General features: G+C 44.2%; 1 protein-coding gene across 1 annotated transcript; it reads right to left on the reverse strand.

The window, feature by feature from the left end:
• Positions 1-1,904: 1,904 nt before the first annotated feature.
• LOC111959062 (uncharacterized) lies at positions 1,905-14,986 on the reverse strand. Its single transcript, XM_023980483.3, has 4 exons — positions 14,841-14,986; positions 9,267-9,583; positions 8,586-8,855; positions 1,905-6,323 (listed from the first exon to the last, which is right to left on the reverse strand). Exons 1-4 carry the CDS (start codon positions 14,941-14,943, stop codon positions 6,081-6,083), a joined length of 933 nt encoding a protein of 310 aa, XP_023836251.1. The 5' UTR covers positions 14,944-14,986; the 3' UTR covers positions 1,905-6,080.
• Between the last annotated feature and the right edge of the window lie 191 nt (positions 14,987-15,177).

Raw genomic sequence — 15,177 nt, forward strand, 5'->3', positions numbered from 1 at the left:
TTCAGTGCAGCTTTTGACATTATTGATCATAATCTGCTGCTGAAAACAACATATGTGTTATGGCTTTACATCCTCTGCTATATCATGGACCGAGAGTTACAGTGACGTGAAAAAGTATTTGCCCCCTTTCTGATTTTCGATATTTTGCATATTTTTTAAACTGAATGTTATCAGATCTTCAACCAAAACCTAATATTAGATCAAGGGAACCTGTTTACAAATAACAAAAAAATGTATACTTCTTATTAACACTGCATTCCACAGTAAGAACCTCATACCAATGGTCAAGCATGATAGCGGTAGTGTGATGGTTTGGGGATGCTTTGCTGCCTCAGGACCTGAACGACTTGCCTTAATAGAAGGAACCATCAATTCTGCTCTGTATCAGAGAATTCTTCTGGAGAATGTCAGGCCATCCGTCTGTGAGCTGAAGCGCAGCTGGGTCATGCAGCAAGACAATGATCCAAAACACACAATCAAGTCTACATGACAATGGCTAAAAAGCAACACATTTGAAGTTTTGAAATGGCCTAGTCAAAGTCCAGACCTAATCCCAATTGAGATGCATGGAAGAGTGGGCCAAAAGCTAAAGGTGGCACAACTAGGGATTGACTGTAAGGGGGCATTTACTTTTTCACACAGGGGCATTGGGTGTTGCATAACTTTGCTAAATTAAATAGTTATGTAATTGTTGTGTTATTTGTTCACACAAAGGTTCCTTTGATCTAATATTAGGTTTTGGTTGAAGATCTAATAACATTCAGTATCAAAATATACAAAAGTAGAGAAAAGGGGGCAAATACTTTTTCATGGCACTCTGTTTCCTAAGAGGAAACAGAGGGTGTTCTTTAATGGAAGCCTCTCAATGATAATCCAGGTATAGTCGGGCATTCCCCAAGGCAGCTGTCTAGGCTCCTTACTTTTTTCCATCTTTACTAATGACCTGCCACTGGCTCTGAGTAAAGCCTGTGTGTCTATGTATGCTGATGACTCAACATTAAACACGTCAACTACCACAGCAAGTGAACTCACTGCAACTCTTAACAAAGAGCAGCAGGCAGCTTTAAAATGGGTGGCAAGTAATAAACTAGTCCTAAATATTTCAAAAACAAAATGCATTGTGTTTGGTAAAAATCCAGCATAATACCATAGATGCACTGTTCACTCCAGTCTATTAAAAGTTTGTCTATAGAAAGGCTGTGGACGTATAAACACTTCCAGCTGAGAAGGTCAACAGTGTATTTTAGTTTCCGCCACATACACACGTACAAGCACACGCACACACACACACACACACACACACACACACACACACACACACACACACACACACACACACACATAGCAGAGAGGAGCCAGGAGACACATGTCTCTGGGAATTTGTTTGACATTAACATTCTCCTGACATCATAATGGCTGACAACGGCAGACAGACAGGGAGGTTTAACTGTAGGCTTCAACCATAGTTGCCAGTCCCCAGTAGGACGCTTTCTGCTGTTTCTGTGGTTGTCATGTTTGGCATGGCTTTGACAAAGAAGTTGGCTGAACAAGAAACAGAACTGGCTACCAGGCTGGCCCTATATGAGTACTTATCCATGCTTTAAGTAATCCCTGATGTCTACCAGCAACTATTCTACACTACCATACATGAAGGAAGGCAGGAAGGATGGATGCATGGTCATGTATTAGGATTAAAGACACCTAGAATGTGTGTTTGGGGTTGACAGGGAGGGAATGGAAACATGATAGAAGAACTGCGTCACAAAGCCCCAGCAGGCTTTGCATCTCTGTGTTCACTGACCATAAAGAAAAGCACGCTTTCGGTGACGTTCCTCATCCTCACAACATAAAAAACAATGTCCGTTCTCACTGTTCAAAGACGTCCACACACATACACATCAGGATTCTCTTTGTGTATTTATTTGCTCTTTCTCCACTGATTTTCTTTTATTTGGAGAGAGGGGAGGAGGGGAGGAGGAGGAGAAGAAAGAGAATGGAGTAGAGGAGAAAGGGATGGAAGAGGGTGTTRGCWCYTGCAGGGGAAAGAGAGYGGGGGAGGAAGAGAGAAAGATATAGGTTTACGGCCGAGGAGGAAGGGAGGGGAGACCACGTGGAAGAACCATCCCGTCACAACCTTCCCATAAGCATGCATAGGTATGGGCTTTAATACACTGGTATTGCCAGTTTACATTGATCATCTCAAATTAAAACATTCAATCAACCCAATTGTATACAAGTGTATTTACCTCAGGGTTCTGTGCCACACAGTTCCAACTGACTACATCATTTTTTTTAAATGTCTGTTTGCCTCATATTTGGTCAATCTGTCAGATTTTTTAAGCAATGTTTTCTGGCAGTGATTCTTCCAACTATAAAACAGACAACTACATGGACAGACAGACAGACAACTACATGGACAGACAGACAGACAACTACATGGACAGACAGACTCGGACAGACAGAGACACAAATATACAGAACAGGTACAAAGAGAGAGCAAGGGGTAGAAAGGCAAAAAGTTACGTATTGAAAGATGGCAGTAGAATCATACATAATAAGAAATCAACTGGAAATCAATCAGTCAATCAATCAACAAAGACAATCGATAAACAGGAACATCAAGTAAATACATTTGGCTTCTTGTTATTAGTTTATTAATTCATTAAGTTCTTAATCGTCAAAAGAATCTATAAAATATCTTTGTTGAAGTAGTATCATTCTCTGGGTCCATGTTTGTGCTTTCAATGAAGCAGAACAATCTCTCTGGGGTCAAAGGTCTATCACTACAGAAAGTCCCAAGGACAACACACAGAACAATACTGCTTCAAAAAGACTTACCTACAATAAATAATAAACTATGTACAGGCTGTCATGTTATTCCTCCCCCCAAATAATCATTAAATAAATYAATGAATAAGAGTGGTTGGGTAAAGACATCCTGTAGGTTGTAGCTCTCAGAGKCAGTCTGAGACAGACAGGTGAAGGCTAATGRATAACACAAACTGAAAAACACCACAAGGTAGCAGCTCACCAGAACCATCTGTTAGAAGTAGGGTCGRTGAGTCTATCCTGGTCAGGTCACGTGGTCAGGATAGACTCCTAGCCTTGGTTAGTTCTAACACCAATATGCATCTTGTCTTGCAGACGCGTCATATGTGTCATGACAGCTGATGGACACTTATGACTAGTAGCCTCAAGGAAGTTGTATGGTTGAGATTGTGTTGTCATTGCCTGGGTGATCATGGCAGCTGTGACATGAATCTTCATGACTGGTTATGACTATGTAAATGACATCATTGTGTGTTTCATGATGGACAGCTCCAGGGAAGAGGTGGGTAACCTTAACCCTAACCCTTGTCCTGGAGGGATGCAGTCAGTGTGTGCAGGGTTTTGTTCCAGCCTAGCTTTAACACAACTGATTACAATTAATTGTGGCCACAATGTAGCCCTCCAGAAGCTTCCACCCCTGGCCTAGGGTATTATTATCATGGTCTGTTTGTCCGATCAGAGAGAGCCCCAACCAACACGAAACTGCTCTACATCAACCACACATATTCTGTCTTATACTGGAGGAGGTGTCAATCATTCAGTAGAAAAATAAACATTGTCCCAACATTGCATAAATAATCAATCAATAAGTTAATGAATTCAAGTCAATAAACCTTTTTTCTATCTGAAATTTTTTTTCTCACACAATCATCAGAGTGAAAGGAGAAGGTTGTTCTCTGTCAAATAATAGTAATATTAATAATAATAAGAATAATATTAATAAGAATAATATTAATAAGAATACTAATTATAATAATACATTGATGTTGTTGTTGTTTTTATTAGTGACACATGCACAGATATTCCAGACCAGTAMCTCCAAAATTCCACTATTCTATCATGTCTCTGAACTTCACTACCATTCCTCCACTGGGATACACACTTTCCTCTTCAGGAAATACACACGCTAACTCAAACGTCACACTCGGCTCAAGCAGAGTTTTGCTCCATCGCTGTAGTCACCATGAGCAGGAAGATACCGGTTCTGTTTGGTTCTAGTATTCAGTTATATTCCCTGATTGACTTCAATGTTCTCCTTAGACCCAGTCAAATTAGGTCCTTTGCATTATTTTACAACAGTATTCCGATATKCAATATTTTAATGATCACACTATTTACAATGTTGACATTCCACTATCCTTTTCCTTTTACTTGTGTGGTGATAGAAACAAATTTAAACGCAATAAGCTTAATTTGGGAGCTCAGGAAGATTCCCAAAGGAAAGAGCTGGGACTGAGACTTGTAGAAAAATAAAGAAACTGTTGCAGTGGGGACTGTGAGAGATGGTTCATATCCTCTCTCATTAGTATTTACATCTATATGACAGTAGTGGCCACAAGCCGTTTAGGAGACCTGTGTTTGGCTCCTCACTAATTAGTTACAATTTTGAAGATGTGTTTTTGCTCTTCTAAGAATCAGTACCCAATTCAAACAGCTCTAACCTACACCTTTGAGAGAAACATTTGCTCCTCATCTTTTCTCCACAAAGAAAAGCTTGGTATTGTCCCCAAGAGCTGACATCAAAACAACAATCTGGGTTAAAACAGAAGCACATCTCAATCTAAATCCTCTTTCTGTTGGTACCAAAACACTCCAGAGCACTCCCTCTTCCTCCAGACATCTCTAGTTTGGAACCTGGAACAACAGCTCAGAATCCATCTCGTCTAGTGGTTCTGTTTTGGTTKTTGGTGATGCTAAGAGCTCTTTCTGAACAGTAATCAAGGACATTGACYTGTGACAGAGTCCAAAGGCAGCCTCTGATCTGTTGGATTGCATCAGTGKAAAGKGATTCACTACTACAGCTCTGTCTCTTCACCGTTCACTCCATGASACGGACCTGTCAGTCATGATGCACAGTCAAGCAGACTACAAGGAGCTCCATGCCCTGAGTCTTCTCTGGCCCAGCACCAGCCGTGTCCTAGGTTCAGTGCAAAGTCTATACAGTTCAATATAGGACAGGTACTCCATAGTATTCTGAAGAAACATACGGAAAGACAGAGTAGGAAGCACACTATCTTACTGTACAGTACATTCCTTTAACTGTGCAGTGCTGTGTGTGTGGCCGACAGGACAGGCCTGCAGCCTTTATGTGCCTTGGACATCTGGGGAACACAGCAACARAGTAACGTTGTTGTCTTTCTAACTGTGTTAGGAGGGTTCAAGTAGATTTCACTGCAGTGGTTAGGTTGCAGAGAGCTAATTTGGATTTAATTCGTTTTTGGGGATAATTGAATAGGTGTAATTTTTAGGGTGTTATGATGAACCCAACCTACTAAAGTTGCTCTGTATTCATGCAGTTAGTTCTATGAGTGTTGTGGATGCTAGATGTGAATGACATAAGAGGAGAGGGTATAACATGTGAGTGTTTCTGTTCTTCAAGTTGGGGTTGATATTATTCTATTTGATGTGTTGAGTGTAAGCTGTAAACAGAGTAGTTCTCCCATTGAGAGATAGTGTTGTAAAAACAGTGATTTTGATATATATTCTTTTATCATTCACTTATACATAGATTTTTGTGTTGTCATGATTGTTTTCTTTGTTAGAAAATCATTGTTGTCATGATAATGTTTTATTACTATAGATTTTATGATCATTATCATATTTGACGCTGGACTGGATAAAGTCATTTGTTTAAAAAGCATGCATGTTTCAATTCCCTCCTCCTCCGTTTCCTTTTCCTGATACAAATGTATCTATCTCAGCTGCTCCTCTTCTTTTTATCATCCCCTCATACCTCCTTTTTCTCGCTCAGTTTTTTTCCCCGCCCTCTATTCATCCCTCCCTCCTCCTTCTTTCTGGGAATGTAAGGCTTCCAAAAAAAAGTTGTCCATTGAACCAGCTGTTGTCACTGTGTGAGTCCGTTTCCAAATCTTCCTCCTCTGCTCTTCAGTAGTCAGAAGAGTTTATATCCCATCAAAAATGTGTTTGATACCTGAAAAGGAACAGATTTATTGATAAATATTTAATTATTAGGATCAGTCATTCCTGACGCCGAGGGTCAGTCTGTCATGTTTCTCAGGACGATCTGTCAATCAGTTGGTTGCCATGGCAGCAACAGTGGACACCTGCTTCTCTTCCTTCTCCTCCAGCATCTGGATGCCTCCACAGCTGACATCAGAGGCCTTCCGCTCTGTGATTTGCTGTGCTGGTGGTTGCCCCGGACTACTGCGCCCCGGACTACGTTGCCCAGGACTACTGCCCCCGGAGGTGATGGCTTCCTCTCTCTGTGTTAGAGTGGCAGACTCCGGCTCCATGCAGAGTGTCACCTCCTCGTCCTGTTCAGGGGACAGAGCAGGGGCTTGGTCAGGGGGTGATACTTACAGAACATTCAGATAAAAATGTTTAGAATATAACAGATACTGCATGATTCTCTGACCACGGAGAGGAGAAAGCAAGGGTTTATTCATAAGTTCAGATGGAAATGTCTCCCTGTCTTACAGTACCAGTCAAAAGTTTGGACATACCTACTCATTCAAGGGTTTTTCTTAATTTTCACTATTTTCTACATTGTAGAATAATAGTGAAGACATTAAAACTATGAAATAACACATATGGAATCATGTAGTATCACAGCTTTGCACACTCTTGGAATTCTCTCAACCAGCTTCACCTGGAATGCTTTTCCAACTGACTTGAAGGAGCTCCCACGTATGCTGAGTACTTGTTGGCTGCTTTTCCTTCACTCTGCTGTCCAACTCATCCCAAACCATCTCAATTGGGTTGAGGTCTGGTGATTGTGGAGGTCAGGTCATCTGATGCAGCACTCCATCACTCTCCTTGGTCAAATAGCCTTTACAGCCTGTAGGTGTGTTGCGTCATTGTCCTGTTGAAAAACAAATGATATTCCCACTAAACGCAAACCAGATGGGATGGCATATCGCTGCAGAATGCTGTGGTAGCCATTGCTGGTTAAGTGTGCCTCGAATTATAAGTTAATCACTGACAGTGTCACCAGCAAGCACACCATCACACCTCCTCCTCCATGCTTCATGGTGGGAACCACACATGCAGAGATCATCCGTTCAACTACTCTGCGTCTCACAAAGACACAGCGGTTGGAACCAAAAATCTCAAATTTGGACTCATCAGACCAAAGGACAGATTTCCAACAGTCTAATGTCCATTGCCTATGTATCTTGGCCCAAGCAAGTCTCTTCTTCTTATTGATGTCCTTTACTAGTGTTTCTACTGAAGGCCTGATTCACGCTGTCTCCTCTGAACAGTTGATGTTGAGATGTGTCTGTTACTTGAACTCTGTGAAGCATTTATTTGGGCTGCAATTTCTGATGTTGGTAACTCTAATGAACTTATCCTCTGCAGCAGAGGTAACTCTGGTGTCTCCTTTCCTGTGCGGTCCTCATGAGAGCCAGTTTCATCATAGCACTTGATGGTTTTTGCGACTGCAATTGAATAATTTTCCGGATTGACTGACCTTCATATCTTAAAGGAAAGATGGACTGTCGTTTCTTTGCTTATTGAGCTGTTCTTGCCATAATATGGACTTGTGTAACGACTCTCGTCGTTGGTTGAAGGAGAGGAGGACCAAAACGCAGCGTGGTATGTATCCATTATATTAGAATACTTTTCTAGACGAACAAAACAATAAACAAAACGAAACCAACGACGCTACAGTCCTGAACAAGATAACAATGAAAAAACAATGAACGCACGAACAGGAACAATCACCCACAAACAAACAGTGAACACAGCCTACCTAAATATGGTTCCCAATCAGAGACAGCGTAAAACACCTGCCTCTGATTGAGAACCATATCAGGCTAGTAGACAACCCTAAACCAAACATAGAAACACATAACATAGAATGCCCACCCAGCTCACGTCCTGACCAACTAAACAAAGACTGAACAAAGGAAATAAGGTCAGGAACGTGACACTTGGTCTTTTACCAAATAGGGCTATCTTCTGTATACCACCTCTACCTTGTCACAACACAACTGATTGGCTCAAACGCATTAAGAAGGAAAGAATTTCCACAAATTAACTTTCAACAAGGCACATCTGTTAATTGAAATGCATTCCAGGTGACTACCTCATGAAGCTGGTTGAGAGAATGCCAAGAGTGTGCAAAGCTGTCATCAAGGCAAAGGGTGGCTACGTTGAAGAATCTGAAATATAAAATATATTTTGATTTGTTCAACATTTTTTTGGTAACTACATGATTCCATATGTGTTATTTCATCATTTTGATGCCCTCACTATTATTCTACAATGTAGAAAATAGTACAAAATTTGAATGAGTAGGTGTGTCCAAACTTTTGACTGGTACTGTATGTTAAAGCATCAAGGATGTACCTATCTGCACTGATATAACCTCAGGGCCCAGTTTAAAAAAATAAATCTCTCTGGATTAAATGCATAGAATATATAATGAATGGAATGTACGAATCATTGTCTTGAATGAGGACTCCCGTTCTATTCATTTTATTTCTATGCATTTAATCCTATCCGATAGACGAAATCCAGATAACTTTTGAAAAACTGGGCCATGATGACCCTGTGACCTGATATGACCTCACCTTCAGTTCATCCTCCTCCTCCTGCTGCTCCAGCAGAGGGGAATGATCTGTCCCCGCCCCCTCTTCCCCAGACGGAACATTCAAAGCCGCCTCCACCACCGCTGCCACGCCTATGTTGTACCCTCCAATATCCGCGTGATAGGACTCTGTCTGACCCGCCCCCCACAGGTCCACCAATGGGGCGTGGGTGGCAGGGGCCAGGCTGTGGATGGTGCTGTTGGGCGTGGCTTGCAACGAGTGGTTGGCGCTGTGCAGCCTTTGCTCCAGAGACTGTTGAGAGAAGGACGAGACAATGAGGAAACGTAGGTAGGTAGAGGTTCCCCTTCACCACTGATACAGGATCAGATATTTGTTTATCCCCCCTAATGGTAAAGAATCTGGAAATATGGATAAGGGATGTTTCTTCCTTTAAGCGTAATGTTGGATTGAAAGGAACAGGGAAATTGTGTTGTCTAAGAAGGGAGATACAATAATGTATTGATGAATCTTTGACGATATTACCATATCAAAGGCCGAATTCAGTATTCTTGTCTCGATCAAAATACCCCAGAGAAAAAAAGAGAAAAACCCACTAAAAAACTAAATGTCAGCTGCCCGACTACGCCATGAATGAATATTGTCTATCCATGGAAATAGATTGTTATTACTTTTCTCTCATATTAGACTGTTGTTTTCCCTCACCTGTTGTTGCTGATACAGGAGCTGCTGTTGCTGGTAGTGCTGTATCTGTTGTAGCTGCTGCAGCTGCTGGAGCTGACTCTGCTGCTGTAGGTTGAACTGCTGCTGCTGCTGCTGCTGCTGCAGCAACGCGTTCCCATCATACCCATCACAGGAAGTCCCGCCCTGCTGCATCACGTAGGAGCCAGCAGCGGGAGAGGCCACTCCGGAGGGCTCATTGCTGATTGGCTCCCAGGCGTCAGAGGAGGAGAGGCAGTAGAGGCCCTGGGCGACATAGGTGTTGGGCCACATGTCCGCAGAAGAGTGGTGCAATATCTGGTCTGAGAGGATGAAAAGAACGAGAAAATAGAAGAGTGAAGAGGCGGGATAAGCAGTTGATTGTCCTTGACGGATGCACTACATTGGACCTCATGGACATCAAACTGCAAATAAATCTACAATGCTGACATCAGCCTTTATCCGAAAGAGGAAACCTCGAGTGGAATCATGTGATATCCCTGGGGGACACCCCAACCCTTTCAGACCCAATTATATCCTTGAGAAAATGACTTTACTTGAACAATCCCCAGACAGACCCCAACTGTAGCTAAACCGAGTAGTCCAATCAGCATTATGACTCTGTATAGSCATTGGGGAGTCTGTCTACCCTGCATTAAAATGACATATAATTCAGCCAATAGCACGGCTGATATGAATAAGGGAAAGTCATGGTAGTTTTTGCCATCTCATATTCCGATCTGGTTTTGTTACGGATGAACAAGGCGACTAATATCCCCCACTGACTGATAACAACACTAAAACCTTTGAAGTATGGTAGCCATTTTGTGCGAAGGAGAAAAATAAATGGAAGAATATATCAGTTTGTGTGTTGCCAATGCCGTTATGTACAAAAAGGCTGTCAAACACAAAAGGATGAGGTAAATCACACTTATTCGCAGAAATGTCTTTGGGACATTGGCCAAACAAGTTTCTGATAGAGGAATGGTGTATATAAACTCAGCAACAAAAAAAAGTCCCTTTTTCAGGACCCTGTCTTTCAAAGATAATTCATAAAAATCCAAATAACTTCACAGATCTTCATTGTAAATGTTTAAACACTGTTTCCCATGCTTGTTCAATGAACCATGAACAATTAATGAACATGCACCTGTGGAACGGTCGTTAAGACACTAACAGCTTACAGACGGTAGGCAATTAAGGTCACAGTTATGAAAACTTAGGACACTAAAGAGGCCTTTCTACTGACTCTGAAAAACACCAAAAGAAAGATGCCCAGGGTCCATGCTCATCTGCATGAACGTGCCTTAGACATGCTGCAAGGAGGCATGAAGACTGCAGATGTGGCCAGGGCAATAAATTGCAATGTCCCGTAACTGTGAGATGCCTAAGACAGCACTACAGGAGACAGATGGACAGCTAATCATCCTCGCAGTGGCAGACCACGTGTAACAAACCTGTACAGGGTCGGTACATCAAAATCACACCTGCGGGACAGGTACAGGATGGCAACAACAACTGCCAGATTTTACACCAGGAACGCACAATCCCTTTGATCCATTCCTCTCTGCCTCTTCTTTCCACTCCTCTCCTCTTTTGACCCTCACCCTCTCACCTTCCCCCCTACTCACAAGGCAGGCAATACGCTTGACCTCATCTTTACTAGATGCTGTTTCCACTATTCTCATTGCAACTCCCCTCCAAGTCTCCGACCACTACCTTGATCCTTTTCCCTCTCGCTCTCATCCAACACTTCCACACTGCCCTACTCGGATGGTATCGGCCGTCCCAACCTTCGCTCTCTCTCCCCCGCTACTCTCTCCTCTTCCATCCTATCATCTCTTCCCTCTGCTCAAACGTTTCTCCAACCTATCTCCTGATTCTGCTCCTCCAACCCTCCTCTCCCCCTTTCTGCATCCTTTGACTCTCTATGTCCCTATCTCTCCAGGCCGGCTCGGTCCTCCCCTCCTGCTCCGTGGCTCGACGACTCATGCGAGCTCACAGAACAGGGCTCCGGCAGCCGAGCGAAATGGAGGAAACTCGCCTCCCTGCGGACCTGGCATCCTTTCACTCCCTCCTCTCTACTTCTCCTCTTCTGTCTCTGCTGCTAAAGCCACTTTCTACCACTCTAAATTCCAAGCATCTGCCTCTAACCCTAGGAAGCTCTTTGCACACCTTCTCCTCCCTCCTGAATCCTCCTCCCCTCCTCCCCCCTCCCTCTGCGGATGACTTCGTCAACCATTTTGAAAAGAAGGTCGACGACATCCGATCCTCGTTGCTAAGTCAAACGACACCGCTGGTTTCTGCCTCACACTGCCCTACCCTGTCTTTGACCTCTTTCTCCCCTCTCTCTCCAGATGAAAATCTCGCGTCTTGTGACGGCCGGCCGCCCAACAACCTGCCCGCTTGACCCTATCCCCTCCTCTCTTCTCCAGACCATTTCCGGAGACCTTCTCCTTACCTCACCTCGCTCATCAATCATCCTTGACCGCTGGCTACGTCCCTTCCGCTTCAAGAGAGCGAGAGTTGCACCCCTTCTGAAAAAACCTACACTCGATCCCTCGATGTCAACAACTACAGACCATTATCCCTTCTTTCTCTTTTCTCTCCAAAACTCTTGAACGTGCCGTCCTTGGCCAGCTCTCCTGCTATCTCTCTCAGAATGACCTTCTTGATCAAATCAGTCAGGTTTCAAGACTAGTCATTCAACTGAGACTGCTCTTCTCTTGTGTCACGGAGGCGCTCGCACTGCTAAAGCTAACTCTCTCTCCTCTGCTCTCATCCTTCTAGACCTATCGGCTGCCTTTGATACTGTAACCATCAGATCCCCTCTCCACCCTCTCCGAGTTGGGCATCTCCGGCGCGGCCCACGCTTGGATTGCGTCCTACCTGACAGGTCGCTCCTACCAGGTGGGTGGCGAGATCTGTCTCCCGCACCAACGTGCTCTCACCACTGGTGTCCCCCAGGGCTCTGTTCTAGCCCTCTCCTATTCTCGCTATACACCAAGTCACTTGGCTCTGTCATATCCTCACATGGTCTCTCTATCATTGCTATGCAGACGACACACAATTAATCTTCTCCTTTCCCCCTTCTGATAACCAGGTGGCGAATCCATCTCTGCATGTCTGGCAGACATATCAGTGTGGATGACGGATCACCACCTCAAGCTGAACCTCGGCAAGACGGAGCTGCTCTTCCTCCCGGGGAAGGACTGCCCGTTCCATGATCTCGCCATCACGGTTGACAACTCCCATTGTGTCCTCCTCCCAGAGTGCTAAGAACTTGGCGTGATCCTGGACAAGTTCTCTCACGTCACCCCCTCCTCCGCTCTCTCCACTGGCTTCCAGTTGAAGCTCGCATCCGCTACAAGACCATGGTGCTTGCCTACGGAGCTGTGAAGGGGAACGGCACCTCCGTACCTGCAGGCTCTGATCAGGCCCTACACCCAAACAAGGCACTGCGTTATCCACCTCTGGCCTGCTCGCCTCCTACCTCTGAGGAAGTAACAGTTCCCTCTCAGCCAGTCAAAAACTGTTCGCTGCTCTTGGCACCCCAATGGGTGGAACAAATCCCTTCACGACGCCAGGTTCCAGCGGAGTCAATCACCACCTTCCGGAGACACCTGAAACCCCACCTCTTTAAGGAATAACTAGGATAGGATAAAGTAATCCTTCTAACCCCCCCCCCCTTAAAAGAGTTAGATGCACTTTCGTAAAGTGGTTGTTCCACTGGATATCATAAGGATCATAAGAATCATAAGAATGCACCAATTTGTAAGTCGCTCTGGATAAGAGCGTCTGCTAAATGACTTAAATGTAAATGTAAATCAGTGCTTAGACTGTCTGCAATAGGCTGAGAGAGGCTGGACTGAGGGCTTGTAGGCCTGTTGTAAGGCAGGTCCTCAACAGACATCACTGGCAACAACATCGCCTATGGGCACAAACCCACCATCGCTGGACCATATAGGACTGGCAAAAAGTGCTCTTCACTGACGAGTCGCTGTTTTGTCTCACCAGGGGTGATGTCGGATTCGCGCTTATTGTTGAAGGAATGAGCATTACACCGAGGCCTGTACTCTGGAGCGGGATCGATTTGGAGGTGGAGGGTCCGTCATGGTCTGGTGCGGTGTGTCACAGTATCATCGGACTGAGCATGTTGTCATTGCAGGCAATCTCAATGCTGTGCGTTACAGGGAAGACAGCCTCCTCCCTCATGTGGTACCCTTCCTGCAGGCTCATCCTGACATGACCCTCCAGCATGACAATGCCACCAGCCATACTGCTCGTTCTGTGCGTGATTTCCTGCAAAACAGAAATGTCAGTGTTCTGCCATGGCCAGCGAAGAGCCCGGATAACAATCCCATTGAGCACGTCTGGGACCTGTTGGATCGGAGGGTGAGGGCTAGGGCCATTCACCCCCAGAATTGTCCGGGAACTTGCAGGTGCCTTGGTGGAAGAGTGGGGTAACATCTCACAGCAAGAACTGACAAATCTGGTGCAGTCCATGAGGAGGAGATGCACTGCAATACTTAATGCAGCTGGTGGCCACCCCAGATAGTGACTGTTACTTTTGATTTTGACCCCCCGCCCCCCTTTGTTCACACATTATTCCATTTCTGTTAGTCACATGTCTGTGAAACTTGTTCAGTTTATGTCTCAGTTGTTGAATCTTGCTATGTTCATACAAATATTTACACGTTAAGTTTGCTGAAAGTAAACGCAGTTGACAGTGAGAGGACGTTTCTTTTTTTGCTGAATTTACATGATCTGACAAAAGCACCTCAAGGTGTGCTGAGTTGATATGGCGGTGCTAAGAGTTAGCAAGCATCATGCCGGCAACCTCACATTATATCACTTTAATGATGACTCAAAACTGTCAAAATACATCCAGAGACAGCCAAATCATTTTTAATACTAACATTCTATGGTTATTTTACTTCAGGCAATATAATTACATTAAATAACTGGCCTGAAGTTGTGATTAAACTAATGATCATCACACAGCTTCAAGGCCATTTGTTATCTCTCAATAACAAACCACAGGGAGAAAACCACATTATGATTTCAACATGTCTCCATGTCTGAACGCCTCTTTGCATGAGAAGGAGAAATACAGGAGCACTGTAACAGACAGCACAGCGATGTGGAATAATAATGACCAAGTGGACTATTTATACAGTTGAAATCCCTGGTCTTGCATTCCCCCAGGCTGTGTTTGTGAATCTGACATTAGCACAGAGTTAACCCTCCAGGCTGAGACGGAATAAGATGCCTTTGTTACTGAGCAAAATTACGCATAATGTAGCCCACACACTACACTCCAGCTTTGCCTGATCTCAGGCCTATGCATAAACGTGTTTGGCTGCAAATTCTAGACAAGGTTCCGCAATGCAGGATCCTATTTAGCTCCTTAAACTATCCCTTAAACTTGGTTGCCCTAGTTGATTGGTGCTACTATAGTTTGTCAAGCATATTTGTAGTCCCTTACCTTGACTGACATGCTCATTTAGAGGCCATATTTATAGTCCTTTACCTCAACTGACATATGGTTGTTTAGAGGCCATATTTGTAGTCCCTTACCTCGGCTGGTGATGCTCTCCTGGTTAACCTCGCTGAGGTGGGCCACACTGCCCTGGTTGGACCCTGACCTCAGGCTCTCTCCATCCATGGAGGTCCAGGCCATGAGCGTTGCCTGGGAGATGGCAAACTGCTGCAGGATACCTGGAGTGCAGAGGGTAAGTCAGGGTCATTGTAACGGCCCAGTTGGCTGCTGCCTTCCCTCAGCGCCTTAATGATTTAATATCTATGGCTAATTTAAATAAAGATTTAATATGTAGTCTACTTAATATCTATGGTTATGCTTTGCCTAGGCCAATGTTGATATATTTGGCTGGTGTTCTGCCCTGCCGATTAGCTG

Source organism: Salvelinus sp. IW2-2015, linkage group LG35, assembly GCF_002910315.2.
Source record: "Salvelinus sp. IW2-2015 linkage group LG35, ASM291031v2, whole genome shotgun sequence".
NCBI classification, from domain to species: Eukaryota; Metazoa; Chordata; class Actinopteri; order Salmoniformes; family Salmonidae; genus Salvelinus; species Salvelinus sp. IW2-2015.